Source organism: Ochlerotatus camptorhynchus, unplaced genomic scaffold (genome assembly GCF_037179485.1).
Source record: "Ochlerotatus camptorhynchus isolate MF236.1 unplaced genomic scaffold, CSIRO-AGI_Acam_v1.1 ptg000157l, whole genome shotgun sequence".
NCBI lineage: Eukaryota > Metazoa > Arthropoda > Insecta > Diptera > Culicidae > Ochlerotatus > Ochlerotatus camptorhynchus.
Window position 1 is genome coordinate 986,198 of NW_027040647.1, and position 20,438 is coordinate 1,006,635.

At 39.0% G+C, this 20,438-nt stretch overlaps 1 protein-coding gene across 4 annotated transcripts in view; it reads left to right on the plus strand.

Annotated features, from left to right (window-relative positions):
• Positions 1 to 20,438, plus strand: part of LOC135701339 (uncharacterized protein ZK1073.1) — a 205,245-nt gene that overhangs the window by 168,488 nt on the left and 16,319 nt on the right. For all 4 annotated transcript variants that reach the window (XR_010517622.1, XM_065222106.1, XM_065222107.1 and 1 more), the window contains exons 3-5: positions 12,458 to 12,521; positions 12,584 to 12,701; positions 12,766 to 13,048. Coding sequence is in view for 3 of the 4 variants with exons in the window: in XM_065222106.1 (XP_065078178.1) it covers positions 12,458 to 12,521; positions 12,584 to 12,701; positions 12,766 to 13,048 (465 nt within the window). In the remaining variant the exon portion in view is untranslated. The remainder of the gene's footprint in view (positions 1 to 12,457; positions 12,522 to 12,583; positions 12,702 to 12,765; positions 13,049 to 20,438) is intronic.

The following is a 20,438-nucleotide window of genomic DNA, read 5'->3' on the forward strand; positions in this document are numbered from 1 at the left end:
GCATAGAAATTAATGTTTGATAAAAGTTCTGTTGAGTCAATGCGCTGCGAAACGATATTGTTTACAAATGAAACCATTGCATATTCACGACTCTCTTTAAATGTTTGTATGCTTATAAGCATGCAGCGTGCTTTATATCAAGAGCAAATTTTCATTATGTCGTAAGTAACATTCGCACCAATCCGAAAAAAATAAAGTTTTGTTTTGATGACCGAAAAGTTATTCCTATTTCCAAGTAAACACATATAATCTCATAGTGATAGCAATTTTTAACATATTTAGCATGGTTTTAATCATACAAATGCAAATCGCTAGCTTTCATGCTAAAAATACTGGTTTTTGAGTCAAAAGTTATTATACGTCGTTTGGTGGCCCCTATTGTTACTTAAGTCAAAGTGTATTTACCAGGATATTCGGGAGAATTATCAATTACGTCTCCTTACGTGCAGCCCATTCATCATTTTAGGACCACCGAAATCATCTTAGCAACAAACTTTTCGATTTATTCACTTTAATAATGAGAAAGCAAAACGACGAACGTACACTTTTCACGGGTTTCTCAGCGCTGTTACTTAAGTCGAACGGCATCTCCATAGAAATTGGGTGACTTAAGTAACATCGAAAACTATTTTGATCGGAAGGTGATTACGTCAAAAAGCAATTTGACTGGTAAATAAATTTAAAAATGGGATTTGATCCTATATTCGGACAGTATATAGTGTAATAGCAGGAGAATCGATTGACACTGATAGCTCGACTTTGTTTACTTTTGTTACATTCGACGTAATGAAAATTTGCTCTTATTTTGGTGGAAGAGGAAATGAGGCCTACTTAATTTACGAAGGGCGTATAATATAAATTGTTTTTATACTGATTCTAATCTTTCTTCGTGCGTGATTGTAGAAGGAAACCATACAAGACTGCAATAGTCCAGTATTGATCTCACATAGGCAATATATAGTGTTTTAATTGTATATGGGTCCTGAAAGTTGTAGCAAAAGTGCTTGATAAAGCGTAGCATGTTATTTACCCTGTGAATAATTGTGTTGTTATGATCTATGCAAGTTGGTTGGGAGTCTAAGATTATTCCTAAGTCCCTAACTCTTTCTCATTTTTCTACATTTTGATTTCCTAACACAATTGAAATATTTCATGCTGTTCTTTTCCTGCTAAATGATATAATTGGGTGATTCGGAATAACTGTTACTTTTAAAAATGTTCATAGCGTTTGAACGCTTGCATGATTTTTGATATCAGTATATTCAAGATATACTACATATATAACCTTCAACTTAACATACTTTAATTCAAATCTGGGGGTGACCCCGGCGTAGTGGTTAACCTCTCATGCCAAAGTCACGAGTTCAAATCTCACCCCGGGCAAGTCACGAATGACTCAACAGTGTTAAAGTGAATATAATAAAAAAAAAATAATTCGAATCTCTTTTCCTTTACCTTTAATTACCAGCCACATATGCCACGAAAATGAACCCCAGCTGGAACACACGTTTAAGTTCCAGCACTTTTGGAGTCCTGGTGATTTGTTTAAGCTTTGATTGTGAACGAATTTTCCACGCATGGTTCCTTTTTACCTCTATAATGATGCGAAAAATAAATATTTCATTCTTTCGAAGAGATTTAAGTTCCTAAAAGATAACACGAATTTATACAGATTTTTAACATGCTCCATTTTCACGTCTAACTAAAAGTAAATAGGTACGCATACGTACCGTGTTATTGGCGATGACGGCGACTCTGTATACTGTACTCTACTGTACTGTACTCTGTATGCTATAGCTCTTTACTCCTATGGTAAAATCCATAAGCAAACGTCAGACTGTGCGTGAAATATGGCGGACTTCGTACTATCCTCTCTCCACTCCATTGAACAGTCCCATAAGAAACTGTAAATCTTTTCTAGAAGAGACGATTTTTCGACGGTGCCGTCAACGCCAATTAAAACTTCAAAGTTACAGCTTTAGATAGTTAAATTTCTCCAGTTCGAACGAAATCTCAAACCTTCCTCTTGGTGAAGCCCATCAGCGCCCACTCAGTTGAAACGGACCCGGAATCAGCGCATTCCTTCCAGTTTTCCCGCATTTGCTGGATGTCCTTGACTGCCCTGCCGTATTGTCGAAGTTATTGCTTTGAAATTGCCCAGTATTTTTCGATTGGTCGAAATTCCGGGAAATTCGGAGGATTCATTAGCTTGAAGACAAAATCGATCTTGTTGGCAGCATACCATTCCAGAACCACCTTAGAGTAGTGGCAGCTGGCCAAATCGGGCCAACAGATGACTTTGCCCCTATGCTTGCGGGTGAACGGCAATACACGCTTTTTCGGGCATTCTTCGCTGTAAACTTGGGATGTCATCGTAGAGGATGTGACGAATGGTTCCATTTTCAGGCCACAACTGCAAATCGCTTGCGAAATCATGGCCTTCTTCGCGAATTTGGCGGCAAACACGAAATTGAATCTTCCCGGCACATCCCCACGTTCAGTCGAGATGTAAAATTTTTGACCGGGAAGCTGCTTAAAATCGAGTTTGACGTATGTTTCGTCATTGATCAAAGTGCAGTCCTTCTTATTGGAGGCGAACCAGCCTCAGGCTGAAAGCCTCCTAAATAAAGATAAATCAATCAATCCTTGTGTTTCGTCGAAACACGGTGGTACAAAAGCCTTGCACGCTTTTTGGTCACAGAATTCTGCTTCATGTGCCGGTTCGGATGTTTACTGGCTTTGTACGACTTGTATCTTTCCCTGGCAAGGATGTGCCGCACCGTTTGAAAGTTGGTGTTGTAACCTTCTGGCCACATCTCGGATCGAAATCCCGGGGTTGGCTTTATCGCACCAATACCTTGGTGCGCAGCTGACGATCCCTGGTTTCAGTTTTTTCGTAGGTCCGCTGATTCCTTTCCACATTCAGGATTTCCTTGTAGGTTTTGAGCACTCGACAAACTGTTGTTTTCGGCATCTTCAGCACTTGCACAGCTTAGAACCGGACCACTCCGGATTTTCCAGGTGTTCGTGCACAATATTTTTTCTTCTTTCGAGTTCCATTTGACGTTATTTCTGAACGCGATCGACAACATAGATCAAACTTGCACCCGTTTAGGATTGGGCGATCTTGGATCGATCTTTGGAAGATCGATCTTTTTTATCCCGATTTCAGAATTTTCGGATCGATTCTTTGTCCACGAAAAGATCGGAAAAATCGATCTCTTCTTTCAATCTTTTCGATCTTAAAAAAAGGTGTTAAATTTTGTAATTGTATTGACATCGAAAAAATGATTTACTCTCACCCCAGACTGCGTGATAAATTTATCGAACATAACGTCAACATCAGCATCGCTCCCTACAATTACGTCACTATTTGCGTTCCCGATATTTACAAATACAGCAACATTTGAAGGTTTTCGCTACCTCTCTCCTGTGCTCATTGCTCCTTACCGTCACGGCAACATTTAATTGAATAATATAAAGGAAAGAATTTCTTGGGGTGCCAACGTAAACAAGCGTATAGTCCATTATATATGCAAGAGTATTGATGGTCCGAAAGTGAGGATACAAACCAACATTTTTGGCTAGAGTGAAAGTGAGGATAGCAAACTAAGCACTTGAAAATGGGATTTCGCAAGTGTGCAAGTTTTAAACGTCAGAAAGGTCAATTCAAATTAAAACCCTAAGATCGATCTACCAAAGATCGCTTCTTTAGTAGCGATTTAATCAGTGGATTGAGTCTAGAGCCAAATCAAGAGCAAATTTTCATTACGTCGAAAGTAACAAAGGTAAACAAAGTCGATCTATCAGTGTCAATCGATGCTCCTGCTATTACACTATATACTGTCCGAATATAGGATCACATCCCATTTCTAAATTTATTTACCAGTCAAATTGCTTTTTGACGTAATCACCTTCCGATCAAAATAGTTTTCGATGTTACTTAAGTCACCCGATTTCTATGGAGATGCCGTTTGACTTAAGTAACAGCGCTGAGAAACCCGTGAAAAGTGTACGTTCGTCGTTTCGCTTTCTCATTATTAAAGTGAATAAATCGAAAAGTTTGTTGCTAAGATGATTTCGGTGGTCCTAAAATGATGAATGGGCTGCACGTAAGGAGACGTAATTGATAATTCTCCCGAATATCCTGGTAAATACACTTTGACTTAAGTAACAATAGGGGCCACCAAACGACGTATAATAACTTTTGGCTCAAAAACCAGTATTTTTTAACATGAAAGTTAGCGACTTGCATTTGTATGATTAGAACCCTGCTATTTATGACTTTATATATTGACTATATAACTTTTCGGTCATCAAAACAAAACTTTATTTTTCTCGGATTGGTGCGAATGTTGCTTACGACATAATGAAAATTTGCTCTTGAAATATAAGATCGATCTTTCGGCGAAGATCGCTCAATCCTACACCAGTTGTTCTCAACACGCTAGCTTGAAAGTACAAATTAATGAGTAAAAAAAGATCAATTTTTAAGAAAAGTGGCATAGCCGAGGTCGGTGGGATTTTTCTGAGGCATTAAAATCTTTGGTCATGTCTTCCTTCGGAAGGGAAGTAAAGCCGTTGGTCCCGGCCCATGTGTGTTGTGAATGGGTGCGATATCCTACGCAGGTGTGGAAGCTGCCATCCTGCACATTCGATTGCCGTCAATGGATGGCAATCGATGTCCGTCGGTGATTGGCACTAGCTTGCGGAACAGAGACCGACGTTAAATAAAGGAAAGAAAAAAAAAAGTGGCTTTGCTCATTAAATGAGTAAACCCAATATTACTCATTAATGAGTATTTGACGCATACTTAAAAAAATTGGTACTTTTTAGCTTTCATGTTCTTACTGGAGATGAATAAAAAATACCCATTTTATCAACAAAATTGTTTTATGGGCTTCCTGCCGTTAATAATTTAACCGAATATTTAAAGTAATCAAAAGAAAAACAAATAAGCATCTTTTATATTGCACTAAATATAATAAAATATGTGTTATAGGTTGTAACCTGCCACCCTTTAAACGAGAAAAGGTTGTTCAGGCCTCGGTTCCGGCTGTTCGAATTTCAATCCTCGTCACCGTCTTCCATTGCCAAACCATCCGGATTTTCGATGGAATTCCACTGGTTCCACGGCTACCCTGTATAATTAGTTGAAACGCAGTACTAGACGTTCATTCGCCAGTCTCCACTTATCAAAGCTAAACCTGAAATGGAACTGAGAACGGACACAACACACTTTTAGCTTGACTTCTAGCTCTTACGTCGTGAAAATCACCTCGGGTTGCTGTTTTTCGTCATGTTGCTGCAATAATGAGACTTCTGTCCGGTGCACTACCCTAATAAAAATTGTATGGTTAATTTGCTTAACGACGTGTTCTGGGTATCATCCAAACCATTTGTGGAATAGTTCAATGATTTGGGTTATCGTTCGTTTATGGTTATTTTTTATTAGGGTATTTTCACCCGAATTAACATCGGCCAGATGGAATCTGCTAGCACAATCAAACTTCCGTTCGAGCTTCCTTCGCGTATCCTCTTGAGCCGTGATTTTTTTTCGACATGTCCGGAGAACTTTGAGATAAGGGCGTAATTGCTTTTGTAAACAAACACGACAATCGCCGATTTCTCGCAAATTAAAGCTTAATCTAAAAAATTACCAGCACAAACAGGTAGATAAATGATTCCTCTTTCATTTGGTATAGTTTGTTCGCGAGATTGAGTTTCAATTTACGAGAAATCGGCGATAGACGTGTGTGTTTACAAAAGCAATTACGCCCAAATCTCAAAGTTCTCCGGATGTCTCCGAAATGTAAAATAACAATAATTTGTTTACCAATTTTTATTGCAAGAAGACATTTTTTAAAGTGAATAAAAAGTAACCATTCTTCATTTTTGGAAAATACCCATTTTTTGACAACTTAGTATGGATTCCAAAAAACAGTAAAAGATAATCATTAAATGGGTACTTTCAAGTTACCGTGTATAGAAGTGTAAACAAACCACTGTCAAAGATTTTCGATTCCCAACACTAGAGGCGTGCTAGCTGCGCGTGTGGGGCGTACCAATTTACTTTTAGTCAGCCTTTTTTTAATACAAGCTGATATTTGTACACACTTTAAAGCAAAAATACTTGAACATATTCCCATTTTACTCATGGAGTAAATTTAATAAAATTGCATATTTCCGGATTGATTTGAGATTTGGGCGTAGTTTCATTTGAAAAAAAAACACGTCAATTACCGATTTCTCGCGAATAATAGCTCAATTTTGAAAATTAATAACGCTATGAGGTAGAGGAAGGATTTCTCTATAATTTGGTAAAGTTTGTTTATGAGATTGAGCTATAATTCAATATAAATCCAAAATTGACGCCTTTGTTTACAAAAGCAGTTATGCCCAAATCTCAAATCACTCCGGATTTGTGAAATCGGTAACAGTTTTTCTGAATCACCCTGTAAGTTGCATTTTTCAATTCAATTCTAGTAGGCATTTTTTACACCATACGTAGAATATGTGTATTTCATTCAAGGATATATTGATGTCTTCTTCTTTTCTCATTTCCAAAAAGAGCTTCATGTCGTCGGCATAGATTAGCAATTTTTGTTTTTTTGAGAAAAAAATGTCGTTTGTACGTAAATAAAAATAAGAAGTCCCAATTAAGAGCCTTGAGGGACGCCTGAAGTGACTTGAATTTGGTTCGATTTCTATCCTTTGAATTTAATTATTTGTTGGTGGTTAGTTAAATATGATTCAAACCATTTCAGGAGTTCTGCTTCAACTCAAAATGTATTGCAATTTAAAGAGTAGGATAAATGGCTCTAATGTTGGCCTATGGATCTAAGAGTGGGCCCATCGCTAAAAATCTGTTATTTATCAATTTTATCTAGATGAACGCGTCAGTGGGACGGTACTAATGGATAGTTTTGGTTGCTATTGAAAATTTAGTCGATTGCTGAATTTATGTGTGGGCCCATATTAGCGTCATTTAGGTCGACATTACATCCATTTCCCCTAGCATTGGTATGTCAATGCGGTCAAATACCTTGCCTGAATAGAGGTATTCTACGCGATTTCCATTATCCATTGCATTCAGTCTATAAATTGAAGTAAATTTGTCGAGGTCGAACGGCCCTTGAAGAAGCCGTGTTGCATGTTGTAATTCTATTTCTGATTTGGAGAAATAATTTTTCGTTGAACATTGCCTCGAAAAGTTTAGGAATGCAAAAAATATTACATGATAATTACGTGCGTCAGATTTTCAGCCAGATTTAAAGATAGTCACTAGAAATAAGTTTTTTTTTAGATTTTTTAGAAAGGATCCGAATTCCAGGGACATAATAAAAAGCCAAACAATGGAGCAGTGAGTTCCATTGCTAGACTTTTCGTAAATACTGGAGGAATTCCGTCTGGTCCAGGACCTTTAGAGGCTTCTACATTTTTAAAAGCCTGCAAAGTTTATCCTGCGCTTGAAGTTGATTGACGCCAATGTTCTTTGAAAATTCTGGATAAAATGTAAAATAATCGCGGTTGCGATCTTCTTCAGAAAATGTCGTGTAGATTTCAAGAAAAAAAAAATGCAAATAGATTACAGTTTTGAATTATCAGTACTATTGTCACAGTTGGGTGGAAATGCTATCAAACATGAAACTTTAGTCGCTTTTTAGTGTGATAACTAATTAGCTACACACTTAGAAAAAATCATGTAAATTTAGGTGCTCTAAGAGTGACATATACGAGCGTAAATTTTGACATAAGATTGAGTCATAACCGACGTGAAATATAGCTCAATCAAACGTACTTTTCGTCGAGCAACGAACTTTTCAGTCTCGGAGCACTTAATATTAAATGAACGTCTCATCTTCTATGTCAAAGATGGATTCCGTTACGTGTAAAATTAGTTATTTCTAAGTGTGTAGATAATAGTCTGAAGCAGTGTTGGCAAAATCATCAATCAAATTATATTTTTCCGCTCTCATACGCTCTCAATATCACGCGTGATATTGGAACAAAATATCATGCTTGATATTGATTTTACGAGCTCTTTTTATATTGCGAGACTATTCACAAACTGCAAAAATCAAGCGGAGAGTTGACTAGACACAAAAATGATTCTGTTGCACATCGTTTTCTTAGGAAGAGAAAGTATAATTTGCTATCTCTTTTTACTGTTCTGCGATGGCAGACACGAAGTGACTGCTGCCAGCCGTTATGGCAGTTTCGGTTGCGTTCGGTGGAAAACAAAAATCATTAAACTCAATCTCACCACAGTTTGTTGAGATTTACAGCTGGTGAGTTTTGTTAGCTTGATATTCCGAGCTGCGATATCACAGCTTGCAAAATCAACCGCAGCTGTATGCTAGTTGATTTTTGTCTACGAAAATCAAGCGTGATCTTAGGCATTGGTGAGATTTGATTTTGTGATATTTTGCCAACACTGGTCTGAAGAGAGTAGGTAGATAGTTCCGCTAGATTACGGCAGTAAGAAAATTGAATAGAAATTGAAAATGAGCAAAGGGCCATTAATGCGACATTACTAGTAAAAAAAGCACACTTCTTTATCTAACTCGTACAATGTACGAAGAGATTTCTTCGTAGAAAACTGAGCGTTTGACTTGCTCATATACTGTCTGCGGCTGTGGAATAATTCTTGCGATGTTTCTAGCCCCACGTTGCCGAAAGCATTTCCAGTCGATGGTGTGTTAAAATGCAATTCTTCTTTACCCAACTACAGGTATACCTCGACATAACGTAACTGTCATTTTTGACTTCCATCGCCAATTTCTCGCAATCGATCATTCAATCATGCAAAAGAATAACACTATTGATAAAAGTGATTTGTATGATTGTATTGACAATTTCGAGATATCGACAATGGAAGCCAAAAGTGACAGCTACGTTATATTGAGATATACCTGTATTGTGTTGCTCCTATGCAATACAGGGGTTTGACATATAGCTGAATACACGTACTCAACATCAAAACAACAAAACATATCATGGTACCGCTGACAACGTTGCAGATGTTCGGTACGCAGCAAACTTAAGTGATATGACAGCCATATCCATCCCCTGATGCAATAGGGTGGTTTTTGCGTGCTGTACCATCATCAGCATTGTTGACGGTTACTCCCGCCTTGAGTTGTTACATTCAAAGTGTTTTTTATGTTACTTCATACGTGAAGTTTCCCATGCTATTTGTATGGTTCGAACTAGCGGGAAACATACCCACCGCCTCTGGAGGAATCTACAAAGTTTTCTCCACAGCTGTTGCCGCTTTGTCGCTTTGGAACAGGACGTTGACTGGTTCACCCTTTACTTCGAGGATTTCGGCCAGTTGATGAACTCCATCACCATTCTGCTCAGCTGAATGCACTAATAAGCTTTACACTTTTCTCGACGGATTCGAGCACTCACTAGGGATAAGTTTGACAACAACCTGAAAATGACAGTTTCAGCCAACTCCCCGGCAAGGTGACAGATAATCTTAGTTTCACGTACCCACTTGCAAATAGTAGATGTCGCCACACAACGTAAACAAAGGGACTGCCCTTCACCGCCGCAATGGTATTTCTCTATGGGAAGGCAACTTTTTGTTTCACCATGTGTGGATGTCAAGCAACAAGCAAGAATGCCATGTGAAAAGAGCGATTTATGATTTTCGTTGTGAAATGAAATAAATCCAAACAAATTGGAACAGATTGCTGGAAGTTTTTCTTATATAATCAAATAGAAATAAAAACACATTGGTTAATTCTATTATATTTTGCTCTTGAATATTATCAGTCTTGAGAATAATGTTTCTGAGCATACTTGTGCGGTGAAGACTTGCAATAAAAAGCCGTATCATTAAAAACAGTTTACTTCCCCATCTTTCTATTGAGGGGTGAAAAAAAATACAAAATTGATTCTTATTCGCGGTGAGTAGCAGGTTTGCTGTGTGAACACTAACATTTCGTATATTCATTCAAACATGAAGAAATAAATAAAATAAATTAAAATAAGCGTCTCTCAACAAAAGATATTCATAATGAGCTTCTAAAACGAATAAATTTCAGTGATTGTCTTTTGTTACACCCGCCCGTTTAATTAACATTGTTCCCCACCAACTTGAAGTTTCAAGAAACAGATAAGGCTATCTGTTTTTATGTTCAGTATTTTATTTACTTTATTTACATATCTGCATTCGCCCTATTCAGATAACACTTCTGAAATTTGTGAGTTTGACAGAACCACCAGCACCAAATTTTCGGAGTACACTGGAAATGTACTGGACTTGTCAAGTTGCCCCCGGGTTGGTTTCAGCTTTGCATGTGATCCAAATCCACGATTGCAGGAACGAAAATCACAATTATTGGTTCGTGGTATCACGAAACCATTATTTTGTTTTGTACTAGCTGAGTGTGCCCGGCCTTGCTCGGGATTCAATTTTAGCTTGAGTGTATGCGCCAATTAAAACAAGAGCATGCTATATTGTACGTAGCCCCCCCCCTCTTATCTAAGGGGCTACCCCCCCCCCCCCCCCCATTTGCTTGATTAGTTGTCGAGTTATGCCAGTGATATGTATGCATGTTCTTGTAATCGGGATAAAAAGTATTCATTATATAGGGTCACGCAAATGACCCGTTTTCAAGCCAACTCCGTCTCTCTTTGTAACGTTTTTTGTATAGACCCTTAAACAAATTGTATGATTCGTCACGGTTTCCTAAAAGCGTGACGTAATTTATGATCGATAAACCGCAAGACCTCTAAAACATCATTTAAGGTGTGGTCGAACAATAATTTTATAGTTGAAGATGCTAATTTCAAATAACAGACTAAAGTGGTAGAGGTAACAATAACTGCAATTTCCAAACCTACGACTGGATGCCTTCCTTCAGATAAACAACTTTAGTGCGGTCAAAATCGATAGAACTGTTTCAAACACATCGTCGGTACATGAGCGAGTCGGCGATCATCTCTTGTTGCCAGTGGTGGCTGGGGGGAATACCCCTCACCATCCCTCTCCAACGGGGGAGTTTTGTAAAGAGAGATGATCAAACCGATTTTTACCTTCCTAAAAAGTTGTCCTGCCACACTGCCGTACTCTAACGGAACTATAAACTCTACACGGGAAAAAAAGAGTTCCCATATTCGTGAACCACAGCCGTGAACCATAGTTCACGGTGTATATTTGAGAAAATTTTGTTCTGGATAGCTGGCCGTGATTTGTAGTTCACGGTCCGTTCCCGTTTTCGGGAACGGATTTTTTTCCGAGTATACTTCATCCCCTCATATATCGTATAAAAATTACCACTTTAGTCTGATGTTTGAAATTATCATCTTCAACTATGTAAATCGTTGACTTCACGCAGAAGTAATACAAAAACATATAGTTAAAAATAATTTTATAATTTGAACCATGTTCAAGACTCTTTGTCTCACTGTTCCTGCCTAGTGGGAAAACATGAGACACAAATTTACCTTTTCATTTCTAATTGTAACAAAATTAGATTACAACCACTCCACCTAAAACTATTTTTAAGAAACCTATACCATTCGACATGAGTCATGCTTGTTCGTAGCTTTCATCGAAAAAAAATTGAACAATTGTTCGACAAAAACTGTCTCACTGTTGACTACTTTCCCCTGCATATTTTTTTGGCAACCACTTCATCAATAATAGGAATAAATCACTTGGTTTCGGAATTGTTTACGCTGAGTATGGGTTTTGGTACTTTATAAGCGATCTGAAACGTGCTAAATCCATCATACGAAACATCAAATCAAATGACGATGCAGCAACCCAGTTTGCAGGATCACCTTAACAACACGTGGGCATGTTCCAGGTGAAATTGGCCAAGTAACCAGAATCGCATTGCCCCAAAGATGTTTGGCTCTTATAATTGGATTAAAATGCTTATTCTATTAATTGTTGTTTAAGTCCTCAGTTTCCCTACAAGATCACCATTGGTCTTCGTGCACGTGGTATCCATTATCTCTCGTTAAGTAATTGGTCTGCAAAGACATTGTTTCACGAATATCAACAATGACATGGGTTTCACCAGAAAGCACTTTAGGCATTACACTGTTTTCGTTCCGAGAATCGGTCAAACTCAGCTATTTCTCAGCGGATGTTGGCATGAACGGGAATAACAGGGTATAACCAAGTTTTTTATTGACAGAGCACAAACTTTTCTTTTCTTTTTCTATTCTCTGACATCCTTTCTTTCAGGCACTGTGACAATGCAGCTTTGTTGTCTGCGATGTTGAAATAAGTCAAACATTCATTGCTTTGACTACTGCAGACATATTAAATTTAATTTCTGTGGTTCCGGGAAGAATACGAAATAAAACCTTATGAAAGTTATTTTTGCTTCTATATCCATTCTTATTAATCACAAAATTTACAAAATTAACCATCTCCACTGTTGACTGTATTTCTTTTCAATAAAAAAAACTTTTCTTCTCTTCACAGGGAGACTTGTCGCAACAGGAGAAACGCGCCGTTTTCCTTACCGTTCACGACCTGGGTTGCAATCGTAAGTAGTTCACATACCTACTTCGTCTTGTCTTGAATATAATCTGAAATTCCTATTGCCAGATGCATCCTTCGAGGACTTTGTGAACAGTGCTTGTATGATTGAGATCAAAGAGCGCTCATGTTTCATTCATGTTGACGTTCCTGGACACGCTGATAATGCTCCCAATCTGTCGGAGAAGTGAGTAGTGTGAAGCTGTTTTTTTATGAATTATGACATCTGATTACGATTTTTCAAATTTCAGCTTCCAATTTCCACCGCTGCAGCTGCTGGGCGAGGAATTGGTCACCGTGCTGGACTTCCTGCACGTCAAGTATGTCATCGGATTGGGAGAAGGTGCAGGTGCAAACGTCCTGGCCCGATTCGGTTTAGCCCATCCGTCGCGCTGTCTTGGCCTAATCCTGATCAACGTCACCGGTTCGCCGGCTTCCGTTATCGAAGCATTCAAGACCAAATTCATCAGCTGGAAGGGAGACGAAATCGGCCAGTCCGCCGAGGACTTCCTTCTGTACCACAAGTTTGGCTATGTAAGTATTCTCTCGAAACCCCTGTCGCTGGAACATACCCCGTGAAAAAACCCAGCCTGAATATATGTCCACGAACCACACACACTCCCCCCGTACCAAAACCAATGATTGGCTTTAATTGGGTAGAAATTTTTCCACTTTCTTCGCTTCACCTTTTCTCTGTTTTCTCTTTATGCACCATATCTGTCGCTGTGTCTTTTCACCTAGACGTTTTGTTCCACATTCTATTGGCAGTAGGGGAAAAAATATATAGGGGAAATGGATGTAATGTCGGCCTAAATGCCCTTAATTTGGGCCCATACATAATTTCAACAATCGTCTAAATTTTCAATAACGACCAAAAATATCCATTAGGACGGTCCCAATGACGCGTTCATCGAGATAAAATTGATAAATAGCAGATTTTTAATGATGGACCCAATCTTAGATCCATAGGCCAACATAAGAGCCATTTCCCCTACATCGTTTTATTCATGAACTGTTTTCGCAGTCGGTTAGGACCGGCTTCAAAAATAGAATCTTAAAAATAATGGCGTATTAGAAAAGCAAACACAAAATTCCCCTTTTTTCAAATCTTTTGCGTTTATTTGCATTTATATAAGCTATCGTTTTCATACTCCCCTCTTGATCACTGCGCTCTAAATAAGTCTTCCGTCACGTCGAACATTGATAAGGTTATTATTACGAATACAGTAGCTGGCGAAATAGTATTGCGATGCAGTCCTTCAAAACACATACTGGTTTTATATTATTTATGTTTTGGGTTTGCTTGGAAGGTGTTACAAAACTATAGTTAAAAAAATGTGAAATTTATAATACTGCAGCTGTCGAAAATGGAATTTTTCAAAACATTACTCTGAAAATACACTCGACCGCCAAAAATATGCAACCACCTTTTTAGCAATATAAGGTTCACATAGATTACAAATTTTATATTTTGCAAAAAAAAAAGGAATATGAGTGAGTTGCATACTTGAGCGGAATATTTCATAGAACCTTGGATCAAACAAACAACTTAAATACTTTTAAGGACTAAGGTCAAGTAATCTTGCTACGGTTAATTTACCGATTTGTTTTCTGTTTAATACCTACCTTCATAAAAGTAGTATCACTATTACATTTATTTAAGTGTAGTTCACAGCGGCGCCGGTGGTGTAGTGGTAAGCGTGATTACCTATCACCCCAGCAGGCCTGGGTTCAATCCCAGTCGGCGCCGCCGGGATGTTCTGAGGCATAACATCTCTGATCACGCCTTCCTTCGGAAGGGAAGTAAAGCCGTTGGTCCCCGTTTAATGAGTTGATTGGTCGATAGGTAGGGTCCAGGTGTAGGAGCTGCCTCTCTGGCGTCGGTGGTAGCATTGGTGTTCAGCACGGAAAACAAGATCGACGGAAAACAAATTAAGGAAAAAAAAGTGTATTTCACCACTGTTCAATGTGTGCTATACGTTGTTATCTAGTGTTTGAAAATTTGAAATGTTGATAATCTTTCCTATCAATTTTAGTGTATTGCTCATTGAATAACTCTCCGTAAAAAAAACAGAACCATAGAGGCACAATGAAATGTATTGTAACCATACAAAAGAATTTATTGTATGTAAAATAAATCATATAGTCTACAACGATAGAATAACCATAGCATGTATTGTTTTCACAATAGAATCTATGGTAAATGGGGAAATCTACATGTATGTTATGTATTTTAACCATAAGAAAAATCACTTTTCCCGAACATAGATGAGCCATTTACCATTAATTGTCTTGTTGTTCTATTGTTGAAAATTCTTAGTAACTGGGACGTATTGTAAATCTATTGTAACAACAATATTTTAAGATTTCTTGTACAATATACGTACAATAAGATCGATTGTTGGCATTAGTTTTTTTTTGGCAATTGTATTTTATTTTATGGTAATTTTATGGTTATTTTTTTTTCCAGTAAGGGTGTGCCACATCAAATTGCATAACGGAAAGAAACGCTGTAGAAAAGTAACCCATTGGGTATTTTCTCTTGAAAATTTGGGTAGAAGTAGTTTAGACTGTATTGTTCACACTGTATTTTTATCGCTGTCAGTTTTTCGAAAGTTGAAAAAAATGGCACCACCCGAAAAGCAACGTCGCGAATTGATTTTGCGAAAGCTCCTGGAAAATGCTAAACTCTCTCATCGGGACATCGGAAAACAACTCGGAATCGTGCAGTCAACGGTGAGTCGTGTAATTTAACGTTACTACGAAACTCTGAGCATCAAACGGAAGGAGAAATGCGGTCAGAATGGATGTTCTATTAGTGAAAGCGTTTAAGCGGAATCCCAACGCTTCGGTCAGGGATGTGGCCAAAAAGTTGAATCTGTCCAAGTCTTTCATTCAGAGAGCCAAGGAACAGGACGGACTGCATACGTACAAAGTGCAGAAGGCTCCAAATCGTGACGAACGGAAAAATACGGTGCGAAAGTCACGGGCCCGGAAACTGTACACCCAGATGCTGACGAAGCCTCATTGTTTCATCATGGATGATGAGACTTACGTCAAGGCGGACTTCCGGCAGCTTCTTCACCACCCAGCACAAGTTTAATGTTCCGGAGGAAGTAAGGAAGCAGAAACTTTCAAAGGTTACCAAGAAAAACATGATTTGGCAAGCGATCTGCTCATGTGGCAAACGGAGTGCGCCGTACGTGACTACCGGGACTGTAAACGGGGAGATCTACCTCAAGGAGTGTCTACAGAAGCGTCTGCTTCCTATGTTTTGAAGTAACACGAGAGCCCTATGATCTTCTGGCCGGATCTAGCTTCCTGACACTATTCAAATATGGTCCTGGAGTGGTACGAAGCCAACGGGATCACTTTCGTACACAAGTACATGAACCCTCCCCTCCCCCCCCCCTCCCAACGCACCGGAACTAAGGCCCATCGAAAAATACTGGGCTATTATGAAGCAGGCACTACGGAAGCATCCCGAGGAGGTCAAATCTGAGGAAGACATGAAGAAAAAGTGAGTTTTCGTACAGAAGAAGCTGCAGCCAGATGTTGCACAGAACCTGATGAGTGAAGTTAAGCGTTTAAGTTTACTGTTCAAAACAGATGTTTTGCATTTCAATGCGATGTGAATTGCTTGTTATGCAAGTTAAACATCGAAAACAGGAGTTGTGACTTCATCCTTATCAATAAGCCTCATATGTGAGAACAGCCGTGGCCCAGTGAGATCGAACGAAGACAACGGCAGCAGCAAGCGGCGCCGGTGGTGTAGTGGTAAGCGTGATTGCCTCTCACCCCAGCAGGCTCCCCCGGGATGTTCGCCACATAAGTGGCGCTTGAGTCTATCTTTTGAACGAAGCATCCTAGCCGGGTGGTTACTTGGGCAAAGTTGTGTTATTTAAAGTGCTGAGAAATGTTTTCCAAGACATCAAAACTCTATAACTCACATTAAGTGCCTACTCGGCGTAAAAATGAACTAATATGAAACTGTCAAAAGATGGCGCCTTTAATACTGAGCAACTGCTGTATAATAATGGAGATCTGAGATTTTTTTATAATTTTACGGGCACTTCAGAAACGCTTCGAGAACTTTGAAACGGCTCCTTAAACTTCAGAGAAACTGCACGAAGCAGCTCTAAGGCTGTGTCCCAATTAATCATATTGTCGAGCAGTTTTGGGACGACCTTCTACCAGCGATTTTACGGAAATGAAACAATCAATTCCAGATTTTTCAAGCATTTTACAAATAAGACCCTATTTTTTCGAGGTTGTAGAAGAAAAGATATTAAAAAATTGTTCCACGTTAAAGTTCGAGTGGTAGGAAACGTCATTTCAAACTGCTCGAATGATGTGATCCATTGCCGAGTTAATTTTTACCCCTGGTTAAAAGTGGCATTTCGAAAGTTATTTTTAATGTTCGAAAATCTCGGTGTTATTGATCTAGCGGTTTTCAAACAGAACTCAGCTACAGTTGTCAAAATTTAACTCCTAGTCTGTCAGAATTAACCACCCTCGGATAGCAGAGTTATTCGGTAACTTTCCATCTGTCACTTTTAACAACGAGTTAAATTTATTTCTCCAATTGGGACACAGCCTAAGAACTTCAGAGATGTTCAGAGAATTTCAAGGAAGTCATGAAAACTTCAGAGATGTCCAGAGAATTTGAGAAAAGAAATTTCAAGAGCCCCAGGGAAGCAAGGGTCTAGAGATCTTCAGAGAAGCTCAGAGATCTTATCTTACTTAATCCTGGGCACCTTCTGTGTTGCAAAGGGCCAACGTGAGTAACTTCCATTATTGTGTGGTTGCTTAGACATCTTCAGGGTAGTCTCAATAATATAAAAAAAATGCTAGGATTTTTGGGGAAGTTTGAACAGTTTCTGTGCAGGTTAGCTTCAATAAAATAAGGACAGCAAATCGTAGTTTCTCATTACTATGGAAAAGTAATGAGGTATTCATTTTCAATACAGTTAAATCATACATACTTACTTTTCTCACAAGAAGCTTCATTCAATTGTGATGTTTCGCAATATTCGAAGCATTCTAGGATCTTTCTAAAGAGAGGGCTTCATCAATCAAAATAGGACTTACATGAATCCTCATTTAACTGTGATGTTCGGTATCATTTGAAAAATTCTGGGATCTCCTCAAATATGCAATTTCTCAGCAATCAAAATAGATCTTCTTAGTAAGAAAAATCAAGTGATGATACTGATATTTGACCATGCATCGAAACCCTGGTCCGAACCTTATTTTGAATCCAATCTCAAAACCGAGCTTCATAACCGTCAACAAGAAGCGCCTCAGGCCAGAGCTCGTTGTAGTGGATCTTACATCCCGTAACGTACCACGAAAAGGTGATCTAACCACGCTGTGGGGTTAAGGTTAGGTTAGAAAACTTGAAATATATTTTGGAAGCAATTCAGAAGACCAGAGATATTCAAGGAAGTGTAAAGTTTTCTAGGACACACATTTATTTCAGGGCAGTTCCAACAACTTCAAGATAATTACGAGAACTTCAGGGTAGCTTCAAAAATATCAGCAGGAAATATCAAAGTACCTTACAGGCGGTCGGAGAACCGCAGGGAATTTCCGAATACTTCAGCAAAGTTCCGAGATCTTCAGGGAAGTATAGTGCACTTCAGAGATGTTTTGAGATTTTTAAGAGATTTAATTAATTTCAGGGATCTTAAATTACTTAAAGACAGATCAGAGAACTTTAGAGCAGTTGCATTTCGGGCACTTTCAAGAAATTTCGATGCATTGTGGAAAATTGGGAGGATTACAGGAATTATCCAAACATTTCAATATTATTTCTTCCCCGCTTCGGGGTCTTAGGGGAAGTTCCATGGAAGATGGATTTCAGAAAAATTATTGGAATGTTAAAGGGGTTCCGAAAATGTCTAGAATATTTAGGATATTTACATCATCATGAAGGAACGAAAGCTTCACTAAACTTCAGAGAAGTAAAATTTTATGTCCTAGTTTTGGAAACTTCACAAAAAATCCAGGATCTTCAGGACAGATCAAAGATCTTCAAGGTACACCGTTGAAAAAAGTCTTGTAAATTTCTGAGATATCTGGATCGCGCAAAAATTAGACAACTTCAAATTGGTGTATTTCTGTTTAAAATTCATAAAAAAAAACTTGAAGGGACAGCCCAATGGGGTTGTTCGCAATGGTGACGTAGGACTATGTGGTCTTATATAATAAATTTATATAATGTTTTGTGTAGGAATATGAATTTGAGCGGGGTTCTCTCTGTTTATACTCTTTAGTATGACGCGCTTGACATAGATGGCCCACAGCAACTCACGAAGAGCTACTGATTCCGATCAATAGCGGTGCGGCTTCTTCCTCCTTCTGTGGATGCTTATGTGGGCTGCAGCTCGCTGCTTGCAAGCAGCCTTTCGTTGTGTACTGGAGAACAATGTTCAACGCCACGCGCCGAAAGCACTGCTTCTGCTGTAGCTGATGCCGACGACCACACACCACCACACACGGTGATTGAAACTGAATCCGATCAGCGGTTGAGGCCAGCCTTGGTAGCTAGCTGCTTGCGGAAAGCTTTTCGTTGTGTACTGGAGAACACCACCACTCACCACGCGGTGATTGAATAAACACCGTTTGGTGAGACCGGATGGAATTAAACTTTGAAATCTGTGGTAGGGAAATTGCTTTTTGCCGGCAATCGGTGATAATTTTAATTATCAAAGCAAAATTCTCAATAGTGACATTTTGAAAAATGAAAAACTCTCAAATTTAGCAGATGCGTTGAAATATATCTGATCGATTGGTGGCAAAATTATTGAAATTGGTCAGGGGCAGCTGAGTTATTAACGTTAAAAATCTTTCATAATTTTGTTACATGTTCCATTTTCGGTTTTCACAAAATGTACTCCCATATAGAAATAACAGACGTAGTCCTACGTCAAAAACCTGAAATGCTGCATTTAGAAGATGAGTGTATATACAATGGTTGCTATGATGAGTTTTCACCGTTTGCTCTCCAATTTTCAAAATGACGTCCAAGCAAGAGGAGCAACGTGTAAAAATTTTGCTCGCGCAGCAAGAGAATCCGACGTTCTCGCACGCCAAGTTGGCAAAATTGCTGGATGTGGCCAAATCGACCGTGACAAACGTTTTAAAAGTATTCGGGGAGCGTCTGTCGACCGCCAGGAAGCCTGGAAGCGGCAGCAATTGTAATCCGGACGTGGAAGTGACGACGAAGAAGGTGGCGGTGAAATATAAGCGGAATCCTAACCTCTCCATCCGGGACGTCGCTGGCAAGCTCAATGTCTCCCATACTACTGTGCAGCGGGCCAAGAAACGAGCCGGGTTGTCGACGTTTAAGAAGGTGAAGGTGGCGATCCAAGATCACAAACAAAACACGTCGGCAAAGCAGCGGTCCCGAAAGCTGTATACGAATCTGCTCACAAAGTTCGACTGTGTCGTCATGGAAGACGAAACATATGTGAAGGCGGATTTCAAGCAGCTTCCGGGACAGGAGTTTTATACCGCATCAGGAAAAGGGCTGAAAAAAGGTGGCTGAAATTTTCAAAACCATCAAACTATCGAAGTTCCCGAAAAAATATCTCGTCTGGCAGGCCATATGCACGTGTGGTCTAAAAAGCGGCATTTTCATTACTAAGGGAACCATCAATCAAGAGATCTACGTCCAGGAGTGTCTGGAAAAGTGGCTGCTACCATTCCTAAAGCAACATAATAGACCTGTGCTGTTCTGGCTGGACTTGGCGAGCTTCCATTATGGGAAAAAGATAATGGAGTGGTACGATGCGAACAACGTGGTTGTGGTACCCAAAGACCACAACCCTCCCAACAGCCCAGAACTCCACCTTATCAAACGGTATTGGGCCTTGATCAAACGGAATCTAAAAAAAAAACTAATAAATCCATGGAAAAC